This window comes from Adiantum capillus-veneris, chromosome 10, assembly GCF_014529385.1.
Source record: "Adiantum capillus-veneris isolate H3 chromosome 10, ASM1452938v2, whole genome shotgun sequence".
In the NCBI taxonomy this organism is placed as follows: domain Eukaryota; kingdom Viridiplantae; phylum Streptophyta; class Polypodiopsida; order Polypodiales; family Pteridaceae; genus Adiantum; species Adiantum capillus-veneris.
In genome coordinates this window covers 78,373,958-78,397,943 of record NC_140940.1, presented here as the reverse complement: position 1 = coordinate 78,397,943, position 23,986 = coordinate 78,373,958, and the positions used below count along the sequence as shown (strand labels likewise).

At 42.3% G+C, this 23,986-nt stretch overlaps 1 protein-coding gene across 2 annotated transcripts in view; it reads right to left on the bottom strand.

Moving 5' to 3' along the window:
* LOC147449113 (kinesin-like protein KIN-12E) overlaps positions 1 to 21,358 on the bottom strand; it is an 81,982-nt gene extending 60,624 nt beyond the window's left edge. The window contains exons 1-2 of one of the 2 annotated variants that reach the window (XM_086521685.1): positions 4,935 to 6,391; positions 4,700 to 4,855 (exon numbers count right to left, since the gene is read on the bottom strand). In XM_086521685.1, coding sequence (XP_086377811.1) covers positions 4,700 to 4,855; positions 4,935 to 5,594 — 816 coding nt within the window. In that variant the 5' untranslated portion in view covers positions 5,595 to 6,391. Of the gene's footprint in view, positions 1 to 4,699; positions 4,856 to 4,934; positions 6,392 to 19,654 lie in introns of those variants that run through there. The other variant, XM_086521686.1, reaches the window with a different exon arrangement.
* Positions 21,359 to 23,986: the final 2,628 nt, after the last annotated feature.

Here is a 23,986-nt window from a genome sequence, read left to right as displayed (position 1 = left end):
TTGTCTTGGAAGTCGACCGAATTGTAAGACAGTGGTTCGCCATCCGCGGCATGCTCAAGATGTTTGGCCAACTCTGCGTCTTGCCAAGCTCGATACCAATTATGGCATCATCCCGACAAATACATACAAGCAGTCAAAACTTTATTGTCATTGTTTTTCTTGATAGTAGCAAAGTAAGCGTTAAATTGATGCAACCAAGAGTAAATCAAAGGTGCATCCATCTTACTATCATACTTATCGAAAATCAACTTTTCTAAAATTGGATTGTTGGAGTCGTCGTCTCTTCTTGGTCTACGTGATGACTCACCAGTCTCCTTGGGTGGATCGCTCTTTGAAGAGAACACATGAAGAACCAAGTCTTGCATGCGCTGGTCTCACAACGCCTCACGCTCTAGCTCCATAGTTACCCTCTTTTCTTCAGACGCTATGCATTGAGCTTCGCGTTCCCTCTCTAGGGCATATTCACACAGAACAGAAAATCGGATTGAGCAACGGGAATGACAACGGGCATGAAATGCCATTCCCTATTACGGATACTCACGTCTCAAACGCGGAACAGGGAGTTGGAATGGGAACGGGAAACGGAGACCCAAAAATAGCCATTCCCTGCAACTATGCTCTAGAGCTATGTGTTCCCTTTCCGCAACGGCCCACTAAGCCTCTTTTTTCCTTTTGGCTTCGGCTCAATAAGCTTCCTTTTCTCTTTCAACTCTAGCTATCTGAGCTTCTTTTTCCCTTTCGAATTCGGCTCCCTAGCTTCTTTTCACTTTCGTTGCGGCTCACTGAGCCTATTTGGAAACGGTCCTCCTAGTGTAGGGATTTCTTCTCTAATTCCACTCTCATCACCTTCATGCAAAGTATCCATTTCGCTTTTGGTGATGACCATGCTCTTAATACCTAGGGGTACTTGAGGTTCTTGGATACTTGGGGTTCTTCGTACTTGGGTACTTGGGCTTGGGATTCTTGGTGCTTGGTACTACTTGCAATCTACGTTTAAGAAGGCTCTTCACTTACCTAAGCTCAACTCCTTCTTGTGGGTGCACCTCTTGACGGCCTTGCGCCCACACCAAGATTGCTTTTTCCCACCTCACGTCGATTGGCCTGCCACAATGTGTAAGGTCCACTCTCGATGAGTGGAAAGAGGAACGAGGTGAGGCTGAACAAGCCCTTTTTTATGGGTTACCTACCACACAGATTAGAGAGATCGACACGCCCAAGTGGTCTTGGGTTACGTACAATTTCAAACAAGCAACAAAAAATTATGGTTCTTTATGGCTTAATGGCCCTTAAGATAGCAATGAAGAGGGAAGTATGCCCAATGCACCATGGACTAAGGGTGGGAGTGGCTGGTAAGTTCGAACTTCGAAGCAAGGGCACGAAACTTCTTTGGAAAAAAACCTAAGAGAGGTTCTTTAGGGTCTTTTCTTGATTGATAATATCGAACACTGCCATAGAGCTCTGATGCCAATGTTATGTGCAACGGAAATGATTTATGGTAATAACTCAGGATGAGTGCTCAGTACGTACTTAAGGTTCCTTTTGCTACATGAGAGAGTTCCTTTTATTTCATGAGAGAAATGTGCAATAGACTAGGGAGAGAAGAGAGAATGATAATGTGAGTGAATGTCCTCTGAGTGATAGAGAGAGAAAGAAGACTTACATTGCATGGGGTCCCAAACCCCCCTCCAAGGGCTCCCCTCTCTCCATTGCTAGAGAGGTATTTGTTTTGCACAAATGCTAATACAGTGGTCCTAGATGCTGAGATGTTGATGGAATCTTGCGGTGGATGCTTGGATCTCCGAGCCTAAGGGCTAAAATGCAGCACACAAGGAATGTTGTCTAGGATTTACAAGTAGTACGGGAAAAACCCTCAGAGATACAATGAAATCATGGGGAAAATTCCTACACAAATCACAAGATACATCAAGATATAAGATACTCTAATCAAGAAGTTGTGCAGAAGCTCTATAGTTGTGGGAGGCCTACACAAATCTGCCAAAAGCTTTGTTTGCCTCTGGCGATGTAGCAAAACCAATTTGTCCACTGCTAGCTACTTGATTGATATAAAATATTCACTATAAGAAACCTCCTATTACAGCTCATGGAAGCCAAGGAACGGTATAACCACTAGGTTGTGGCTCCAAAATCACCCACATCCACGCTAACATATCTGGATGTCGTATCCTAAGAAAAGGATGCAGATCGACAGCACAACCATACTATAAGAGAGGCAGAAGGGACCTATTTGTCGTCGACCACAAAAGCCAAGGGAAGGTACCAACATGCACATCTCTCTAACGAAACCAACTTCCCCGGGCATAGCTAAACTGAGACTCAAACAAATCTAAAAATTGTATAGCTAGCATCGGCCATCATTTACTCCTGAATCATATCATAGATAGCCTCCCTCGTCCAGAAGTAAATCTCATCATGGGTGCATTCTCTAGACCGAGGAAAATCTGACGTCCTCCTGACATCTACAGGAACAACATGTCCACATCTAGTGGCCCGCTCCTCAACGAGAAATTTGGAAATCTCCATGGACCACACGCAAAGAACTAGGTAGGAAAAATCTTTGATACCGGGACACCTATTGGTGATGCAAAACCTGCTCAATGGTCAAACTTCTCTGCAAATTGAGGAGACTCACTCTCTTGCTCACCCCCAAAAGTGACTCCTATAAGAGGCACCTATGACTAGATCTCTAAAGAATCCAATCGTTGTTCCAACTAGCCTATCCTGGGACACATCATGCTGATCCTGAGCTCACCGATTGTTGATCCTCATATTCCATGTATCTATCGAGCTCCTTTGGGACATCCTCTTGACCTAATCCAATAACCTCTCCTCAGGAGGTTTGTCTAGGGGCTACTCTGCCTCGGCCAACCTCTACGTCACTACCCATTTGTAAACAAGGATAAGTTGTCTGCCCTTGCTTGCCTACCTGTTTTTGTATCTGTGTTTGATCAACATTGTGCTGCTCTCTCCACACCACAGCATGACAGAGATTCCAAAGGTAAACACTGACACTTTTGTTAAAGACATTTTGTCACTATTGAAAGAGAACGGAAGGGCAAAGAGCCTGGAAAAGTATGTTAGAATTGGTGGATTACCAAAAGATTGGTCGATAGGCACTTTGCCAAATAAACAAATTGAAGGTTATTTTTTTGATGTAGACATATACAAAGAAAGACTAAGACCAGTTGCGTGTTTCGTGTATCTTGGTGACCCAATTCATATTGTAGGTTATAGAGAAGCAAGCCAAAGTTTGCCACTCTATGAACTATGAGGGACATAGTCACAAGGAACGGGAATCGGGAACGAGATCAGCAAGACTATCAAACACGGAAACGGCTTGTTCTTTTCCTTAGAACGGTTTAGAAACGACTTTTTTACGTATATTTTGTATACAATGTTTGGAACTTCATGAAGAAATGCCAAAATAGAAAGGAGAAACTTCAAACAAGGGACTTTGGAAATGAGGTTTCTGATGTGATAGGCCCCGAAACGGGGTTTCCTTGAAACTAATGAAGCAGATGCGATCACTACAAGGAACATAGAAAGGGTATCAAACGAATTGACAACCCTCCAACTAAAGAACAAACACCGTATGGCAACACAATCATGAGGAGAATCTTGACAAAGCAAAGCATGAAAGTAATATTTCAAAGGTAAATCCTAACACTTTTGCTTAAGACTTTTTGCTAATGTTGAAAGAGATTGAAAGGGCAAAGAGCCTAGAAAAGTATGTCTTAACTAGTGGGTTACCAGAAGATTGTTGGGAGGCAAGTTAAAGGAAGCAAGTTAAAGTTTGCTACTATGGACTATATCAGAAGATCAAGCTGATGAAGCACACTAGATCATTACAAGGAGCATCAGTAACTAAAGAACACGGCCAAGGAGTTGGCTAAAATCAGAGATGCAAGGAAACAAGGAAAGTGGGCAATCAATCTATCAAGAAGGGAAAGTTGTTATCAAAATTTCAAGAGCCCACCCCTACTTCAAAGGCATAGAGCTAAATCACTTACACATGTATGCATATGATAATTTTTCTACTAATGTGATATTAAGCTCTCTTGAGTCATGAGGGCCCTAAGAATATGTTTTACACTTACAAGCACTCCTTGGTTTTACCCTGAGATCATGTCAAGCACCCCTTGCCCCCCAAGTCCATACTATGCCTACAAGCATATGGACAAAAACACACAACTCACAAATCATAAGAAGAGCAAGAGAAATAATAAAAAAAAGAGCGCTTAGGGGGGAAAAAAATCGAGAGCCACATACCAAAATTGTGACGGAGAACAAAAAAGAGATTCACTTAAAGGCAACAGGCTTCACTACCTAATTGGCAACAAATTGGAGGTCAAATAGCAATCCAATTTACTTTATTTCTGTTGCATTAAGATGTGCGCTTTTCTACCAATAAAACTAGAACGAAGTCTTTCACGTTAATCCATAGCAAAAGGAGCGGCTCATTGGGAATGTTTAGGGTATAGTACCACTCACTCTTCATGTTAGACAAGCGTATGTTAGGTTGCTCATGAGCATGTTGCATAAACAAACTCTAGCTATCACTTTTGATCATGGCTCTATTCCGCATATATTGCATACTCTGTAACCAACTTATTAACAGAATTCACCAGTCCAAACCTAAGTAGCAATTACTTACCAAAACAAAAGCTATTGCCTAGGGTACCTGTGTTATTGTCTCACATGCTACGAGATCAAATGTGAAACGTGACTCTGGATGCCCTGTCCAGGTGATTGCATGAGCATTGTCTTGTCGCACACATCGACTCTGACCCTGAGTTACAAGCTCTGAGCTGCTCAAAGGGCGAAGGCGAATAACAACCTGCATCAAGGGAGAGAATACATCAGGAAAGGAGAGAACTGCAATTGCTTTCTTGAGGTAAAGGGAACGCTCAGCATGCCTGCACATTGTGGTCCTTCCAAAAATTTGGGTCTTCCTCTATCTCAAACTGCGGTTGGGCACAAAAATTTGAAGATAAGTTCAGCAAATTCGGATTAAGGGCGTTAGAATGAGAGATACTTTCAGCTCCTGATCCTGTAGACTGGCCATATCTCAATGATCGAGCCACCTGCATTCCCCCATTTGTTGTGAAATCTGTTTCAAGAGTAGATCCACTTGGAGTGGCATCAAGGCTCTTCTGTTCAGTGGTAGGGTTTTTACAGAAAGCATCTTGCATCCCACTAGAAGATGATGAGGACCGCAAAGAAGCAGACCCGCTCTCTAGATCAGTAGCACTGAAATTTTTCAGCCGTCCATCCTTCCCAGTAGGCTTTACTTTGCTATTTGTAGGCAAAAATGATAGATTTTTATCAGCAGCAATGCTAGCTAGGTTTTCCTGGGATTCAAAGAATGGCGGGTCTGGTAAAGGTGATGAAGATAGCCATTTCACCACACTACGTGGTGTATTGAGAAGATCTGTCCTGCCATCATTTGAAAGACTGTTCCAAGATGCTTCTTGTAAAGGGAGCAATGGGGCCCTCGGAAGCTCTCTGCTTGAAGCGTCTGCATGATCGCTAACTGCTGTTTTTGGCGAGCTGCGAGAGAAGAGACGTAGCGGCATGACGTATGTTTCAGCCTTTTGTAACTCTCCCTGTGGTAAAACAGCCAAAAAATGTAATGATGATATCTCCTTTCAAGGTCTGTTGACAATTGAGAGGTAACTGCCTTCGGTGCAAGAGCTGAAATGTAAACAATGCATTCCTTATATGCAAGCAAGGAAGTTCCTGTTTAAGGCCCTGTCCTTGTATGCAAGCAGGGACGTTCCTGTTGAAGACCTTCAAAAGGTTCTGATGTGCATCAACCACTTGCTCTGCACATGTCCAAGATATTCACGATGAAGCCTGATAAGTTCAATCACACTGCTTGTTGTTGGAAATCTGCCCTAGCCAGGATCTGGGACAATGGAGACGAAAAACCCAGTTTGATGGTCCGAGAGTCGACGAGTAAAACTGGTGTGTGCATATGCACGAGTGTCTGCGTGTGTGTGGACACCTGTGTGTGTGCGCGGAGCGAGAGGGATGCGCAAGATGATACCTTGCCTCTGCTTGGAGGAGAATTCAGCTGTATGTGTCCTTGATTACAATAGCTTTTGCTGCATTCCAAATTCCAATTTTGTATTCCCGCGCTCTTGAACATTGGGTGGAAGTATCCAATCGAGCCGTTAGCCTTCGTCCAAAACATGTCTCAGGGACTTTCCCACGGCCGTTCATACACTCTCACGGTGATCACTGTTGAGTATTTTCTGAGGTGGGACCAACGTGGAGGTGGAAAACTACTACCGCACAATTTAACCATCTTGCAGCCGGTATTTTCTGCATTTTCTGGTTCAGCGGAGTATGCTGAGCTCTTTTCACCTTTTTTATCCCTCTTGCCACAAGTCTCTAGATTTTACACCATCAAAGGAGCAGGGGGTATCGGCTGGGGTAAATTCAATAAACAAGGGGAATCTCAAATGATGCAGGGATGGGGTGCAGAGGCGCGTGGAAGCAGAAGGCGAGAGGGGCCAAAGACCATGCAAGCAGGAGGCGGAAGAGGTTGATTAGAGGCGCTGAGGGTCGCACAAGCAGGAGGCGAAGAGGACAGAGACGCGGGGGCCGCGCAAGCAGGATGAGGGGAAAGTAGCCATCATAGTGTGCTTTTGTAAATAATGTGGTCACAGCATATGACCGCAATGGACCTTGTGGTATAAAGTAGCGGAGGTAAGATCTTCGTCGCCTCTACCCAAGTTCAAAACCTCTGTTGTGGCTGAGAAACGTGGAGCACTTAACACTGAGGAGGAATCTTTGGAGGTTTCATCGTAATAAGTTGAGAACCTACCAAATAGGTATGGTAGTAGGATTAGGTCTCCCCAATCTCGGAAATTTCTCAAAACATTTCAAATGCATAAGTGAAGGTGAGTATAGAAAATGAAAAGCCCCATGTAAATGAAAAGTCAAAGGACATTTCATCTCCATATAAAAGAGATGGTGGAGTGCACATCATATACATTTGTGTTTTTCTTTTTTTTCCTTTAGCATTTTCTTAATGCCATTGCACTACATAAGCGTTTCGTAGTGTCCTTGCACTACTTATGTAGTGAATATTTTTGTTTTGAAGCCATTAGGTGAACCTTTTAACTATTGGAGTATGTGGTATCGATTTTGGTAAATCTCTTTTGGTGAGAATCTTCAGTAGATGCCCCCTTTGGCGTATTGAAGAAAAAGGGAAGGGTTCTGAGGCAAAAAGGGGACAAAAGTGCAAGCCAGGCTTAGTTAGCAGCACAGGGTGAACGAGGGAGGACGTGGTAAGGGCTTGCACAGTCAGTGAGCACGTCAACGACAGCAAGCAGGTCGACAAGGAAGGGGCAAGGCATGGTCGTGTGTTTTCTTAATAACAAGAAAGATGCACACGGTTGACGCGGAGCACGCGCTCGCCTGGTTGGTCTAGCTTAGCATTGGACAAGATAGAGCTTGCGGCGATCTCAATCAGAATCCAATCACACCCTTCAATTTTGAGTTGTTTTGGTATAGGCACCTTTTGATTATCAAAGTTGAACTTGGTCGAGAAACTTGGTAGAAAAATCGCAAATAGACTTCAGAAACACAGCAGTCTATTTCAAAAACGCAAATGGACTTTGACAAACGAAGTAAAATAACGCAATCGAACTTCAATAGCCCACACAAACTTAAAAAACGCAAACAAATTTCAAAAAAGACTAATGTCAAACCCTAATATATAGGCATTGACCAATAAAGACAAGATTATTACTCGGTGGTCTTGATCTCCGTGCACCTCTAGTGCAACAGACGGGAGCGCAGAGAGCCCTGCAAAACATGGAAATTAACATTCTACAAACAATAAACACAAAAGATTCGCATACCTAGAATATTGTAGAGAGAGAGAGAGAGAGAGAGAGAGAGAGAGAAGAGCATTGGGTATAATCATCCTCCCATGCCTAGAGTGAGCTGGCTTCCTCTAGGCATGTATTTATATTAAATTCAAAAAGGGACGTCTCATAAATGAGCCTATTTACATTCCACTTTGAGGATAAAGACTTTATTGAATTAACTAAAAACCCTAATTCTTATTGGATTATTCCATGTCCTACTATCTGTTGTCAGTCACCTGCCCACGACTCAACTACCTTGACCTGCTACATCACGCACACATGACCATAAGTGTTAGTGTCCAACTTCTCAGAATCCATTCCATAACATACCTCGGGGTAACAAAAGCAACTAACTGCAGTTGTTCATAACAGTAGCAAAGTAATATGTGGTGGACCAGTTCCACATGTAAATATCACGAAGAGTCCTGCCTCACTAGGTGGAGGAACTTTAACACACATGTAGATAACAACAATAATTTCCAGATCACTTGCTTAATGGAGAGACCTGCTTATCAAAGGCGTAGGAGCTCTAACGTGTGTTTGAATCAATTCCATAAAAACCAACCAACGTACCAATCAAGTACAGTCATTGTATTCCATTCCATTTAGTGACAGTCAAACCATTCCACCAAAGTTGATGCTATGCATTGCCTAAAGATGCCTCGTCAAGCCTAAATACGGTACTGTGATTGTGGTATGCATAAATCAAGTGCTGGTACATGGGACTTAAAGTCGCTGCACGAAGCCATTGACATTCTTCGACAGAGTGATTCTTATATTTAACAAAATATCTATGATATTGTGTACCGGTGCGTGTAGTAGTAAAATCATGATCAATAATTGATTCTGGAAGTAATAATTATTCATCATCTTCGAGGAAGGGTGGGTTCTCAAAAACAGGTGCAATAGGTGGGGTACCTTTAAATTTGTGCAACAAACTAACATGAAAAAAGTTGTGGTTGCGCCAGTGATGTGGAATGTCAAGCCTGTATGCATTGGGTTAATGATTTCGATGATCTTGAAGGGACCATAAAATCTAGGGGCTAACTTGACCTTGCTTTACAATGTTCTTCAAACGACGCTTTTCAATACGCAACCAAACATAATCATTTTAAGTGAACTCAATGAACTTATGCTTTTGCGGTGTAGCCTGCTTGGGCCTTTTGGGTAGCTATGGCGACTTCTTGCAAAATGGAACGTTATCTTGTACAAGGGTGTTGGCCGCAAGAACATCACTAGTGATGGTGGTCATAGGGACAAGCATTTTCTTACCATATACAATCTCAAAGGGAGCTTTGTTAGTGGCATAGTGGGGAGTGTTGTTGTAAGAAAATTGGAGGAGAGGAAGGTGTTGGTCCCAATTTGTTGCATTGTCTATTGTGTAGGCCCTAAGGAGGTCAAGGATAGTACTATTGGTAGCTTCAGTGTGGCCATTACTTTCAGGGTGGTGGAAAGCAGATGTGAAGTCCATTTTGGAGCCTAGATTAGTGCACAGTACATACCATAAATGATTGCAAAATCGACCATCACGATTAGAAATTAATACTTTAGGAAAACCATGGTGAGGAAAAATGCGATTTAAAACATTTTTGCAGCTTGAGGTGCAGTCAGATTCTTTTTTCAGGGAATAAAATATGCTTGCTTGCTAAAACTACCTACGACAGTCCATATCATATCGTTGTGCGAAGAGGTGGGTGGAAAACCTGTGATAAAATCCATGGAAATCTTCCTAAGGGCCCTTTGGAATAGGCAGGGGCATAAGAAGTCCATGAGTTTTACCATGGTGTCGCTTGACACGTTAACAAACAACGCAATGTGAGACAAATTGTGCAACATCATGCTTCATGTCAAGCCAAAAGAAATAGTCAGTGCAAGAAGATAGAGTGCTTTGAATACCACGGTGACCCATATACTTTGGTGCATGCATTTTGTGAATAGCAAGTTCTCTAAAGTGTGCAGTGACACAAAGTTTTTGACGATAAAAGACAAAACCATCTGCAAAAGAATAATCACCGGCATGCAAGTAATTAGTGGCAACCAAATCAGACCAGGCATGTGAAAATTCTATATATATTTCATAAGCAGGAATCATAGCATCAAAAGATTGAATTTTAGCAACATATAGATAATTAAGATACACCGCGTGAATGTGAACAAATGTGTAAGAGTGAAGGTGAGAGGGTGGTGCATCATCTACTGGCCTACGATTGAGGGCGTCAGCTATGACATTGGATTTGCTAGGTTGGTACTGTATCATTGGGTGAAAATTTTGAATAAAATTGGCCCATTTAATGTGTCTATCGGAGATAGTAGATTGAGAGAGAAGGTTCTTGATATCATGTAGGTCAGTTTTAATGAGAACGTTGGAGCCCATAAGATAATGTTTCCAGATATCTAATGCATGAACTATTGTGAGGAGTTCCTTATCATAGACACTAGTTGGATTCACTAGGTTTAAGGTTCTTACTTTCATATGCAATGGGGTGGTCATTTTGCATTAACACGACGCCTATTCGAAATCCACGAGCATCAGTGATTACAACAAAGAAAGGTTGTGTAAAATCAGGCAATTGCAAAACAGGTGCATGTGTGAGAAAATACTTGAGTGTGTCGAATGATTTTTGTTGACTTTCGCCCCAGGAGAAAGGGGTAAGCTTATGTGTGACAAAGGTGAGAGGGAGTGCGTTGTGAGAGTAATTCTTTACAAATTTACGGAAAAAATTAGAGAAACCTAGAAATGGTTGAACTTCGTGTACAATCTTGGGGATTGGCCAATTTTGGACGGTCTCTATCTTCTTGGGGTCGGGGTGAATACCGTCACTAGAGACGATGTGACCTAAGTACTTTATTGTTGTTTGAAATAAGTGACTCTTATTAGGGTTAGCATAGAGACCATGGTCACGTAAAAGCGCAAAGACAATTTGCAAATGTTGTTCATGTTCAGTTTGTGATTTACTAAAAATCAAAATATCATAAAAAAAGACAATAACAAAATGATGGTGCTCCAAAAATATTTTGTTCATCATGCGAGAGAATGTTGTTGGTGCATTTGTGAAACCAAAGAGAAGTACAATAAATTCATAGTGCCCGAATTGTGTGTGAAATGTGGTTTTAAAAATATCATTTGAGTGCATACAAATTTGATGATACTCGGACTTGAGGTCTATCTTGCTAAACATAGAGGCACCATTTAACTTATCAAGGAGGTCATCTACGCGGAGAATAGGGTAGCAATTCTTCACAGTGACCTTGTTGAGAGCCCTATAGTCTATGCACATCCTAAATGTTTTATCTTTTTTTTGGACAAGTAGGAGGGGAGCACCAAAAGGAGAAGAGCTAGGTCTAATAAGGCCTTTTTCTAGGAGGTCGGAGACTTGGCATTGGATTTCATGTTGGTGCATGGGGCTGTGACGATATGGTGCACATTGCGTTGGTTGACTGCCAGAAGTGATTTCTATTGTGTGATCTATGTCGCCTCGAGAAGGAGGTAAGTGAAGTGGGTAATCGTGAGCAAAACAATCATTATATGCATGCAAAAATTGTTACTGTTGAGGAGAGAGAGGGGGCTACTACTCTTCCTCAACCTGTGTGACTTATACCATATACGCTTTGATTTCTTTCCTAAGTGCACGTTTAACTTGAGTGTGGGAAAGGAGTGGGTGCGTCTCAAGTTTGGGGTTGCCCGTGAGATAGATGTGTTGACCTTGAAAAGTGAAGTACATCATGTGCGTCATGTAGTCAATGTTGGGGTTATGATCATGACAAAAAGGCATACCTAAAATTATGTTGGTGGATTCCAATGGTGCAACTAGAAAATTACACTTTTGGGTGTATCCACCTAAAGTGATTTCAACATCATTAACCATGTAAATACCATTAAACCGTGTACCTTGGAATGCACTCTTCACTTTAAAGGGTGACTTGATTTTAGTTAAATGTAATTTGTGTGGAGGAATCCCAAATCCCAAGCAAAATTTTCCGAGCTAATGCAAGACCGAGCAAAATCTAGCAAAGTGTCTCAGCATACCATAAAGAGGAGAGAGACATAGCCTTGCAAAAGCACATTCCAAACCTATAGAAAGCATCAAAGTTTTGTGTTTGTTGTTAAACTTGCAGTTTAACTAAAATTACAGTAAGCACATGTTTTTCCCTACCAACATATGCAAAACTTGTCTCACACATTGATAAAAAGACACTATAAGGAAAAAATTAGTCATTAACAATGTGCCATGCTTGATAGCAAACTAAGAATATTTTTTTTTGGGAGAATACACCTACCACGACGATGTTCTTTGGATTGATACAAAACATCCATGCATATCAATAAGTATATGCCAAAATAGATGACCCACTGTATAAATATATGTAGATCAAAAGCAACGTCTACTCAATACAACGAGACACAACTCTATTTCCATGCAAATCCCTCCCCCATGTGCAATGCTACAATTGCATATTCATCCTTACATTTTCTAGTCCTTCCAACAAGTCAACCTTTGTTAAAGAGGATGATATAAAAATCCATGAGCTTGAGAGTCCAATCCAAGCACCTTAAGCAACCCACAACAAGGAAAATTTTAAGGCATGAATGTGATTCATTTACTGACATTTTTATTAAAAAAATCCGTACATGCATATCTTTGAAGATTTGAAATCATCACGTTGTAGGGTAAAGGGGCTAGTAGCAGAAGGCTTAACTTTGGGAGCTTCAATCTCCTTCCTTCGAGCTCAATTTTGAGTCCAGAGTAGCTATCTCATTGCATCCGTCTTTCCATGAGGTTTCATGAAAATAATTTGTGAGTTTGTCGGATTTTGGATTCGATAATTATGGTACGATGTTTGGAATCGGGTGTATAAACATTGGGGGCCAAGGAGAACTACCCTTTAGGGCTCAAAAGAGTAAGGTGCATCCACAAAGGCTTGAAACCATGCCATACGAGTAAGGTGTCTCTATTTCAAACGATCTAACCATTCAACTTCCACTTCTCCATGCTACTATTGGTCCCAAATTATCCAATAAGTGGAATGTGATCCGTCATAGCACTAGTGGTCGTAACTCTACTGGCTCTTTAACCCGAAGCGGCCCACCTTGAAGACAATCCCTTCAAGGTCAAATAAAAGACATGGGTTTCATTTACATAAATGGAGATACCACTATCCACTCAATATTCAAGGATCCCTTGCTGTTGAATCATCCGAATAGATATTTATGTTCGCTAGGTAGACAGTGCGCACACCTTGTACTTATGTGGAAAACAATAGTAGATTATTGTAGGAAAAATTGCAATACATTTAGACATTTCTCTCTCTCTCTCTCTCTCTCTCTCTCTCTCTCTCTCTCTGGTGTGTGTGTGTGTGTGTGTGCGTGCTTATACAAAGAGGAAAATGATATAACCTTTCTATCACCCAAGTGTGGTGGATTGGTTATGCCATTTCCCTCTTATACAACAGGTCTTGAGCTCAACTCTCCTCGTCAGATAGATCTTTAAGGTCTCTTGGGATATTTTCTACAACGTTAAAATTCTCTTCTTCTTCTTCTTCTTCTTCTTCTTCTCTCTCTCTCTCTCTCTCTCTCTCTCTCTCTCTCTCTCTTCAAAAAAAACATAAAGGTTAGAAAAATTGAAGCAAATATTTTAGAAGCACATTTCACAACTTTGGTTACAATGCGAGGGCAGATCATCCTTCAGTGAGAGAGTGTTTGAAATGCTTGTCATTTAGCCTTGGCCTCCTTACACTTACTGTCCGCCGTTGCAATTGCTACAGACTTCAAATTTGTCGATTTTTCAACACTCGATAGCGTTTACCACTGTGTCTTAATACAATGTTTTGAAATGCAATTGATGATGGAGATTTCACTTGAGATTGCAGTCTTTATAGGTGTGAAAGCCCTCTTGATTGAAGGAAAAAAAGACCAAAGACCTAAAACGGTTAATTGAGTGTGAAAGGATGAAAAAAAAGAAGAAGAAAAAATGAACGATGTCAAACTCTGTATCTTCAGACAGCGCTGCTGTCGATCTGCTTCAGCGTAGCACTAGAAGGTCTTCAGACCATTGCGAATGTGCTGATGGTAGTCAACACCAAATTCATGCAGGTCCATGACCTTCTTTTCCCCTTTGCAGGCGACGGTTACGCATATAAGAACATACCCAGATGAGAGTTGCTACGCCGAGAAAAATCCAGACAAGTAGAGGATTGCTCACACCAAGAGGTCCAATACCCTCATTGCTAATTGTCAATCAAGCATAGCATGGGCAATAGCATGATGGAAGCTGCAAGTGCACCTGCTGCCACTCGCTCAACATTCTTTGGCTAATTATGCTACTCCTTCTTGGATCAATAAGCCTTCGTCTTCCTCAAAGCTGACAAACTTGTAGCGAGCCTACCGGTTAGGGAGGTTTAGGAGCTTCTATTCAAGACCAACAAACGTTTGTAATCAATTTGAAGTGCTGCAAAGATCTGAAATCAACATGAAGTGTTGCAGACATTCGACTGCAAGAAGACAAAGATGCTCATCTCTCTCTCTCTCTCTCTCTCTCTCTCTCTCTCTCTCTCTCTCTCACGAGGCCGTGTCTGAAGTTCGAAGAAATTTAAGAAGCATCACACAAATACCCAATGCGTCCGAATTTAATCACTTGGTCGCTTTGAATTTTTTGACCCCTGGCGCAATACACAGCTACAAAGCTATGTTTTGAGCTACTGTCCGAGGTCGGGGGAGGCGATTTGTGCAGTATCGAGATGCTGTCTAGGGTCAACACAGGTACCGAGATGCTGTGGGGTCGCGACAGTTCGGAGAGAGAGAGAGAGAGAGAGAGAGAGAGAGAGAGAGAGAGAGAGAGAGAGAGAGAGGGAGAGGGCAAGGTGGTTTCGAACTCCACAGAGTAGCTATGGCCAAGTCGAAGAACCACACCGCCCACAATGAGTCTTACAAAGCGCACAAGAATGGAATCAAGAAGGCCAAGAAGCACAAGTACACTTCAAGGAAGGGGATGGACCCTAAGTTTCTATGGAATCAGAGATACGCAAAGAAACACAATCGAGTTGGTGGTGCTGATGCAGGATCCGACTCTTGTGCTGAAGAGTAAATTGGAGTAGTTACCCGGCATATATGTGGCTCTTGTAATGAGCAGAGAGATGGCTGCCAACGCCTCTCTACCTCCCAATGTCGCTCTGATTGGGGACCTTTTTTATATTTCTTAATTTGCATTGGGTTTAAACAAATTTTTGTCCACCAAAAGAGAGAGAGAGACTCTACCTCAGCCTCCTCAGTGCAGCTCCGTCTCCTGCTGCTTTCTTCGTCTATCAAACGGGTGCTGCAGAGGGCTTAGGGTGCTTCGTCTACCAAACGGGTGTTGCAGCTATGCTTCGACCACTTTTGGTTTGACGGCTGCTGCTCTGACTGTTGCTGCTTCGGCTTGGACAAGGGACAGAATTCAGGCATTAATACCCCCCACAGGGCCGCCCTCGCAACCCTTAGCCTTAGCCTTCGCCCCTGCACGTCCCCCCAATGCGGCTGAATGATAGAGTGATTTCCATGCGGCACGTCCCCCCAATGCAGCTACAGGCAGTTTCTTTCTTCACCAACAATTTAATAAGCATCCATATTAAGCACTTGGCAGCTGGAGTATTGTTGTGGTCACTGAGTGTCACAGATGCTGAATGCGTCCAAATGAAACCTGCCTCTAGCCATCTGCGCTGGCGCGGATGGCTACAAGCAGTTGCTTTCTTCACCAAACAAGTATGTCATTGTAGTGGATCCAGTAGTTGGGGTACTAGACGCGGGCGCCAAGCGCGCTGTTGCTGATACGGCAGATGTCGGAGGAGAGGTAGCGGAGACAGGCCTGGCATTGCTAGGGCGAGCACGATGCCCCTGTACGGTGAAGCATGAACCTTTGTAGCTAGGCCTCATCGAAGGCCGGGGCGTCACCGCCTCCCACGTGCGTCTTGAAGGAGTAATAGGGCGTATTAGGCGTGTTTTCGCCCAGTAGATACAGTAGATACCCCAAGTGGCTCCAGAAATGGCTTCCTTGTGGGATCATCCCCCTTGCATTGCAGTACTTTGCCAACACCACAACTGGATTTTCTGCTGCAGCAATAACATTGTGCAAACAGCCACACAGCAGCAAGCTGCAATGGCGAGGTCAGCTGCGCGCTTCATCATACTGCTAAATCGTTGATGCTGAAATGTTAAAGCTTTGTGCTCAATCTAGAGCTTTAATGGTAGCAGCTCCCCTTTATTCGTCAAGCCCGTGGTCGGCAGAAGGCTAATTTTAGTGCGTTCTACTATACCTCTTCTGCACGTGGAGTTTCTCTGATGCACAAACGTGTAAACCTTGGTTATCTTCATGGCTCTCTCGTCTCCTGGCAATATTGCCTTGACCACTCCATCCGTCAATATGGCTCCTCATCATGACCCCCTTTGCCACTTCACGCTTCCACTTTCCCTGCATGCAAATGGTCCTCTATAAGTGGAAGTGGTTGAGGCCAACTAGAAAACACTGCTTTTGACCGTACACACTTACGTCCATTAGCAACTTAAGTTAATCAATGAGCGCACTACATTTCTACAATCCCCATTAACAGAGTCGACTACCTTTGGATTTAGTTGGTAAGCATGTCCTCATTCAGTCAATCCAAGAAATATGCCAGTTGGAATTCCCAACCGTCCATCCTGTTTGCATGTTCAACAGTACTTTGCTGTTTATTAATTAGGAATTTGTAATATAAACGGTACAAATTAATAATTTGTAATCTAAAAGGTTCAAATTATATTATGTACACAAAAGCCTTCAAGGTAGAAGGAGATTTTCGAGCTTTTTTGGAGGGCCATGCAAGAAATGGAAATTTTCTCTCTAGAATATTGCTTGAAAAGAAGTAGCTTTTAAATGATTAGCCAGAAAAGGACAAACCACTGCTCTACAAAGTGAACTTGACATTGCACAAGGTCTAAAGATTTTAAAATCTAAAGACATGAGCAAGTAGGGGGAAAACGGGAAAATCACCGAATAATTGGAAGATACCGTTGGTGAAAAGAAAACGAGACTGCAGAAGCCAATGGCCATGGAGAACTGCAACGGCGACGACAGAAGCTGATGAAGACGAAGAACCGCAACACACTGTGCGAGAAGGGTGACTCCATGGAGCAGTTTCGCATGGGTGGGGGTGCTACTCCTGCCGTACATGAGCTATTTCGGAGTTTTCTTATTTAAACCAGTAGTCTTCGTGTACGCAAATTGTTTGCTCGCAGCATCCGACGGGGTAGCAAAAGCAATCTCCAACTCTACCAAAATCGGCAGAGTGGAGCAAAAAGAGTGGAGTTGCATTCTTTATCAAACAAGCATTACCCTTAAATTCGTAATGTTTATGATGAAGTATTTGAGCTTTTACAGGGCGCTGAAGATTTTTAGGTTCTTGACCCCTTTGCATTGATATTAGAGCTGATGAGTTGCACTCGGGGACAGTGGGGTGAAAGTCTTGCCTAAAAACAAAAAGGCCGAAAGCTTAGCCTTGAAAATTGAAAGAGAATTCTGTTGAGCAGTCTCTCCTCGTTCATATAAGAAGACGAGCCAATGAGAAAAAGAAAGTCTAGAAAGATTTTCCTCTATATTTGCAATGAGTTCTGATCACCATGAGAGGGCGACCTAGTACAAAACGTACATCCACTTAACCCTACCTAAACCCACTCGTCCTGTTGTGACTCAACTCTTAAGTAGCATTGTCTATGCACCAAAATCTGTGTCTAGCCATTTCTATCGGTTTGGATGGCTCGAGAAAGAAGCGGTGTGCCATGATTACTTACTATGAACTTGCTCAATTCAACCCATAAATAATTGTGGAGTGCAAGTCTAAGTCCTCACATAATTTTTATTCAAAAAAATATAGAGCCACATGTCCTCGTCCTTCAAAACTATATCCCATGATCGTTCCATAATGCAAACTAGCATTGAATATGGTATGTTCTGATGGAAATAAATTGTACCTAAATTTTGCATTGTAGTTGTATCCTTGATTGTTTGGTTACAGTTTATTCAATGTCCAAACCTTGCAACAATAGAGAAACTAAGAGTTAGCAAATTTCAACTTAGCCTTATGATCTCAAGCTCATACTCAAGCTCTTATTGGTTCTCACTCTATCATCTTGGGCCTTAACTGTGTGTGTTTACACTGCCTCATTCTCTATTTTAAGTCTATAAATAATCTTCTCATGATTCTCTCTTGTTTCTCGCATGGGATCTTCCCAAAGACAAATCAGATCCTTTGGGATAGAATTAGCCAGGGTTGTTTTCTACTGCTCTCGTCGCTCTCTCCTCTCTTTGGCTGAAGTAGAATGTGTCATTGGAGCTGTATCAAAAGAGCCATAAAAATTTCTTATGATTTTCATTGGTGATACATACGTGGAGTACCTTGTTTGACCTCTTAAGAAGTTTGGTTCATCCTCATTGAGCTCAATTTCAAGCTCCTTTGTCTTGATACAATGATCTCTATGTGCATCATCATCATCACTGCTAGTATATCCATTGTATCTATTGTTGTGGTCTTCATGTTGTCTAAGAGTCCATCGATCACCATCCATGTGGGTACCATCCCTTCTATATTAATTTTCTTTTTGATAATCTCTTTAGATTTATACTTTCTCTTAGGTTGATCATGCATACTGTGATCTCCATCATGGTGCAATAATCTCTCCTGCTATCTCCACCATCCGCTCTTTAGCAACTTCTACCATCGTACCGATTTTCGTGATCACTTTGGCTGTCATGTCTACCATCGCCACTACTTGTGTGTTGTTCCTCTTCTTTCAACTTACCCTCGTGCTCAAGCTCGTGTTGGTTCTCCCTCCGTCATTGTTGGTCTTAACATTGAAAGTCCCTTTTGTATTCATCCTTTTTGTCATGGTCGCTTTGGCTTCATACCTTGTCTCATGTTAATCATGTCTACTATGATGATCTCTATCATTGCATTGATCATGTCTACTATGATCTCCATTACCATCTCTTTTGCAAATTTTTCCATCATGCCAATTTCATGCCGATCATGTCTACTATAATCTTCATCATTGTGTCTACTTTGATATCCATCATTCTCTCTTTTGTAATATTTGACATTCTGCAACTAAAGCCCAATAAAAGCCCCCCTTCACACATTTTGTATCCCGGCCCTGTTTCTTCACAAACCTTTAACATTTTCTAAAAATCAAGTTTAAATGACCCACTTGTAAGTGTAAATTTGTAACTTGTATGAATCTATAATATACCCTCTTGTCGAGCATATGTAATACACCTACACACCTACAAGGTGCCTTGGGATTATACCAAGGAGAAAGACTTGCTTCTTTAAGAAATTCACCTCTAATTTTGTACTATGAAAAGCATTGGGGTCTGTGTTGTAGCTATATGAAAGATTCAAGCCGAATATAACTTAGTAAATATGGAAGATAACATCTTCTTTAGATAGTATGGAATGGAATAAGCGGAGAGAGAAACCTTTCTAGTATACCTTCAATTGCTTGGTCAAGAGAAATTAGAGAAAATTTTATCTCTTTATCTCTATCTTTTTCTCTATCTCTCTCTTAAAAAATGCTCGCTCGATAATTGCCTTGCTCGGAAATATTTGCTCGCCACATGGTAAGACTCATTTGTGTGCAAGAGGTTCAAAAATAAAATAATGTGGGTTGCTGTTGTTGTGCAAAAGGGAAACTATTGTATCGTGTATAGAAGCATTCATTTGCAACAAAGAGTGTAGAGTAATAAGAGTACCTACTGCATCGGCAAAGTTGAGATCAGCAGGTGAGGGATCTGTAGTCCAGTCATTGTAGATTTTTGTATTCATGTCAATAGTATGAAGTTGGGCCACTTAATTGGGACGTTCGCGGTTGACAAGGCAATTGGCCATGACATGGCCAATCCTGTGGCAGCGATGACACACTATGCGAGGGTGATTGTTTGTGGGAGGTGCAGTGGTGAGTGCAGCCGGTAGAGATACAAAATTATGAGGTGTTGGCCCAAATGTAGGGCGTAGTGGACCAGAATTAAAGACAGTGCGTGGATGTGGTGTATGACATGGAGCAGTCAAAGCACGTGCAGGTGAAAAATTGCGAGTGTGTGGTGTCTCATAATTATTGGGGTTATACTTGCGATGAATGTTGAAGCGCAAAAAATTGTTGAAAGGAGGTGGTTGGTGCCGCAGTGGATTAACTTGGAGTATATGTGTGATCAAATTGATCTCCTTTTCAACATCATATGCATAAGAAATCGCATCGTAGAGAGTGGCTGGCTTCAAAGAATGGAGCTTGGCTTGAATACCATGTTGAAGTCCGTCTTCATACTTGATTTGGAGTGTATCTTCGGGAACATCCTCCATCATGCGCAGGAGCAGGAGGCGTTGCCAAAAGTGGTTAGTGTACTGGCTCACTGTCTCAATCTTCTATCCAAGAGAAGCGGACCAGGCACGTCGAGCTTGCAAGTGGAATTGCGGTGGGCGTAAGTTGTGCTTGATTTGGCTTTGAAATTTGAGCCAAGTGGCTGGGCGGTGTGCATTGCTGTGGGTGATGTTCCACCAAAGCGAAGCCTTACTGGTCATGTGGTTCGTAGCACACTTGATTTTGTCCTTCTAAGAGAAGGATTCGTCAGCAAAGTAATCATCAAATTGACTAAGCCAAGAAAGAACAATTTTGCGGCCATCATAACGGGAGAAAGTGAAGGCACGACGACTGATTTTCTGTTCTTTACGATCGTCTTGGTTTTCAAAAGCGGCCTTGAGAATTTTGAAAAATATCTTGTTGTTGAGATCAGCGTCGCGATCGCGTTTTGCATGGTCAGCAAGTCGATGTTGGAGCTCTTGGACATCTTGTTGAAGAAGTTCGATTTGTTGGTCGGTAGAGAGTGGGTTAAGTAGAAGATAATCATCGATCGGCATGATGTAGCACGTCAAAAGTGCATGATGGTATGCACGACACCGTAGTCGTATGCGAGGCAAGGTGAATTTGCCTCTGCTGCAAGTAGCTGCAAAGCAACTTGCTTTTGCTTAAATTTGTGGTGATTAGTTTGGATGGAGAGCATTTTCAATTTGCATCAATTAGCGGCGATGAAATAGGGGTAATCCATCAGAGCTTCAAAGAGATGCCTGAGTTTGAAGAAGAAGGAGAAGAAGCCAGATTGACGATGGTTGCATAGCCCGAGGAGGAGAGGGAGAAGGAGACCATAGTGGTGAAGTGGAAGAAGGGAAGCTTTAAATCCATAGAAGTGTTACACCTCCTTGTAGGAACGGTCCCATGATGACTTGTGAATATGAATAGAGAAAGTTAAATAAATATAGTGGAACAGACCCTACTAGCTGAGCTCGGTAGAGCACGCAATGAAGCGGCACTATCTTCACCCATCAGCCTGCAACCAGCCAGCAAAACCAGCCGGCTACTTTGGCAGGAGCAATAGAAGCTCAGCAATGCACAGGAGGAGAGAGTCCGGAGAGTGCTATCAACTCCGAGAAGGAGAGATGCCTCAGTGTAGTGGTTGTGTTGGTTGGTGAGCAGGTAGAGAGTGTCGCAATAGGGGCCATCGATTTGTACTCGTGACATGTTGGCATGGTGGGCGGTGCTAGGAGTCAACTAGAAGGGGTGGCTGTGAGCCGCAGCATGTGAGGGCCAAAAAAGTGGGGTAGGGGTGGTAGTTGCACGGCCACTAGAAATGGGAGATAGAGGGGAAGTAATACCGATACGCAACCGCAGTTGAGGTGCAGAGGAGAGAGAGAAAGTTGGATTATGTGTGTGGGGGTGGAAATGGGTTACTTTATGGTGCAACCATGCAATTGTTGAGAGCCGCCAGTTCGCAAGAGGTATGGCTGGGAGTTGGAAGGGCCACATTGTGTGCCCACTGGGGTGTGAAGGGATTGCATGTGCACCTCGAAGAATTGGACAAGCTCCGATGAATGGAAAGGTTGGAAGGGGAACTAGAGTAGAGGGGCTGGTAAATCGGGGTACGCAACCGAACTGCGGAGGTGGATCCTCGAAAAAGTTGTACGCGTAGGAGGTGGTCGACGACGTAGACCCCCAAGCCATAGGAGCTCGAAGGGGGCAGGGATAGGGAAAATACTGCGCAAGGAGAGGAATTCGACCAGAGACGGGGGGACGTCAGAATGGTGAGTAGCCAAAAAACGATGCCAGACAATTGAAATAAAAAAATAAATATAAAAAAATGTACATCTCTTTGGGGTCGTGTCCCACAATGAGATAGAGAACGAGCGGCCGAACTCAAAGTTTTTCTTCGTCTTCAAGTTCTACGACAATTCCTACCAGTCCTTATTCTCTCTCTCTCTCTCTCTCACACACACACACACACACACACACACACACACACACATATATATATATATATATATATATATATATATATATACACGATCTAAGTATATTATTTGGATAAGTGAATGCGTCTTGATATGCACCTCACTATTAATTATGATGATGCTAATAGAAACTAATTACTAGATTAAGGATGGTTAGGCTTTCTTAAACTATTATCATTCTTACTATCTTATGCATGTCACTCTCTCTCAGCACAGATCGAGGAAGTATTACCAAGAACATATCCCGGGATTCGTAAGAAATATACAACATTAAGAAGGAATTTAAACAAAACAATGTGGATAAAATAAAAATGGAACTATGTAACCATACTTAGCTTTTGTGCACGATCCCGAAGAGCTATCTTGCTGAAAGGATTTGATATCACTGCTACAGACGGGAGCGCAGAGAGCCCTGTAAACCATGGAAAAAACGTTCTACGAACAATAAACACAAAAGATCCGCATACCTGGAATATTGTACACCACATAATCACAGCTATGCACAATCTGGAAGAGACAGAGAGAGAGAGAGAGAGAGAGAGAGAGAGAGAGAGAGAGAGAGAGAGAGAGAGAGAGAGAGAGAGAGAGAGAGAGAGAGAGAGAGAGAGAGAGAGAGCATTGAGTACAATCATCCCCCCATGCCTAGAGTGAGATGGCTTCCTCTAGGTATGTATTTATATTAATTTTAAAAAGGGACTGCTCATAAGTGAGGCTATTTACATTCCACTTTGGGGATAAAGACTTCATTGAACTAACTACTAAAAACCATAATTCTTATTGGATTATTCCATGTCCTGCTATCTGTTGTTAGCCACCTACCCACAACTCAACTACCTTGACCTGCTACATCACGCACACATGACCATAAGTGTCAGTGTCCAGCTTCTCAGAATCCATTCCATAACATCTAGACCAAGGTGTGCGAGGATCGGGCATGGCTAGAGAATGTGAGGTTGTTAGAGCTAGCGAAAAATAGTAGAAAAACCGCAAACAAACTTAAAAAATGCAACAGTCTTTAGAAGTGACTTGTGTACTTCAAAAATGCAAAAGGAATTCGACAAACGAAGTAAAATAATGCAATTGGACTTCAATAGCGCACATAGACTTAAAAAATGCAAATAGATTTAAAAAAAGACGTATGTCAAACCCTAATATATAGGCATTGACTAATAAAGACGAGATTATTACCCGGTGGTCCTGATCTCCGTGCACGTTTAGACCAAGGTGTACAGAGATCGGGCATGGCTAGAGAATGTGAGGTTGTTAGAGCTAGCAACAAATAGTAGAAAAATCGCAAACGGACTGTAGAAACGCAATAGTCTTCAGAAGTGACTTGTGTACTTCAAAAACGCAAAAGGACTTTGACAAACGAAGTAAAATAAAGCAAACGGACTTCAATAACGCACACATACTTAAAAAACACAAATACATTTAAAAAACAGACGTATGTCAAACCCTAATATATAGACATTGACCAATAAAGATGAGATTATTACCCGGTGGTCCTGATCTCCGTGCACCTCTAGACCAAGGTGTGCGGGGATTGGACATAGCTAGAGAATGTGAGGTTGTTAGAGCTAGCAGCAAATGGTAGAAAAACCGCAAACGAACTCCAGAAACGCAACAGTCTTCAGAAATGACTTCTGTACTTAAAAAACGCAAAGAACTTCGATAAACAAAGTAAAATAACACAATCGGATTTCAATAGCTCACACAGACTTCAAAAACCCTAATATATAGTCATTGAC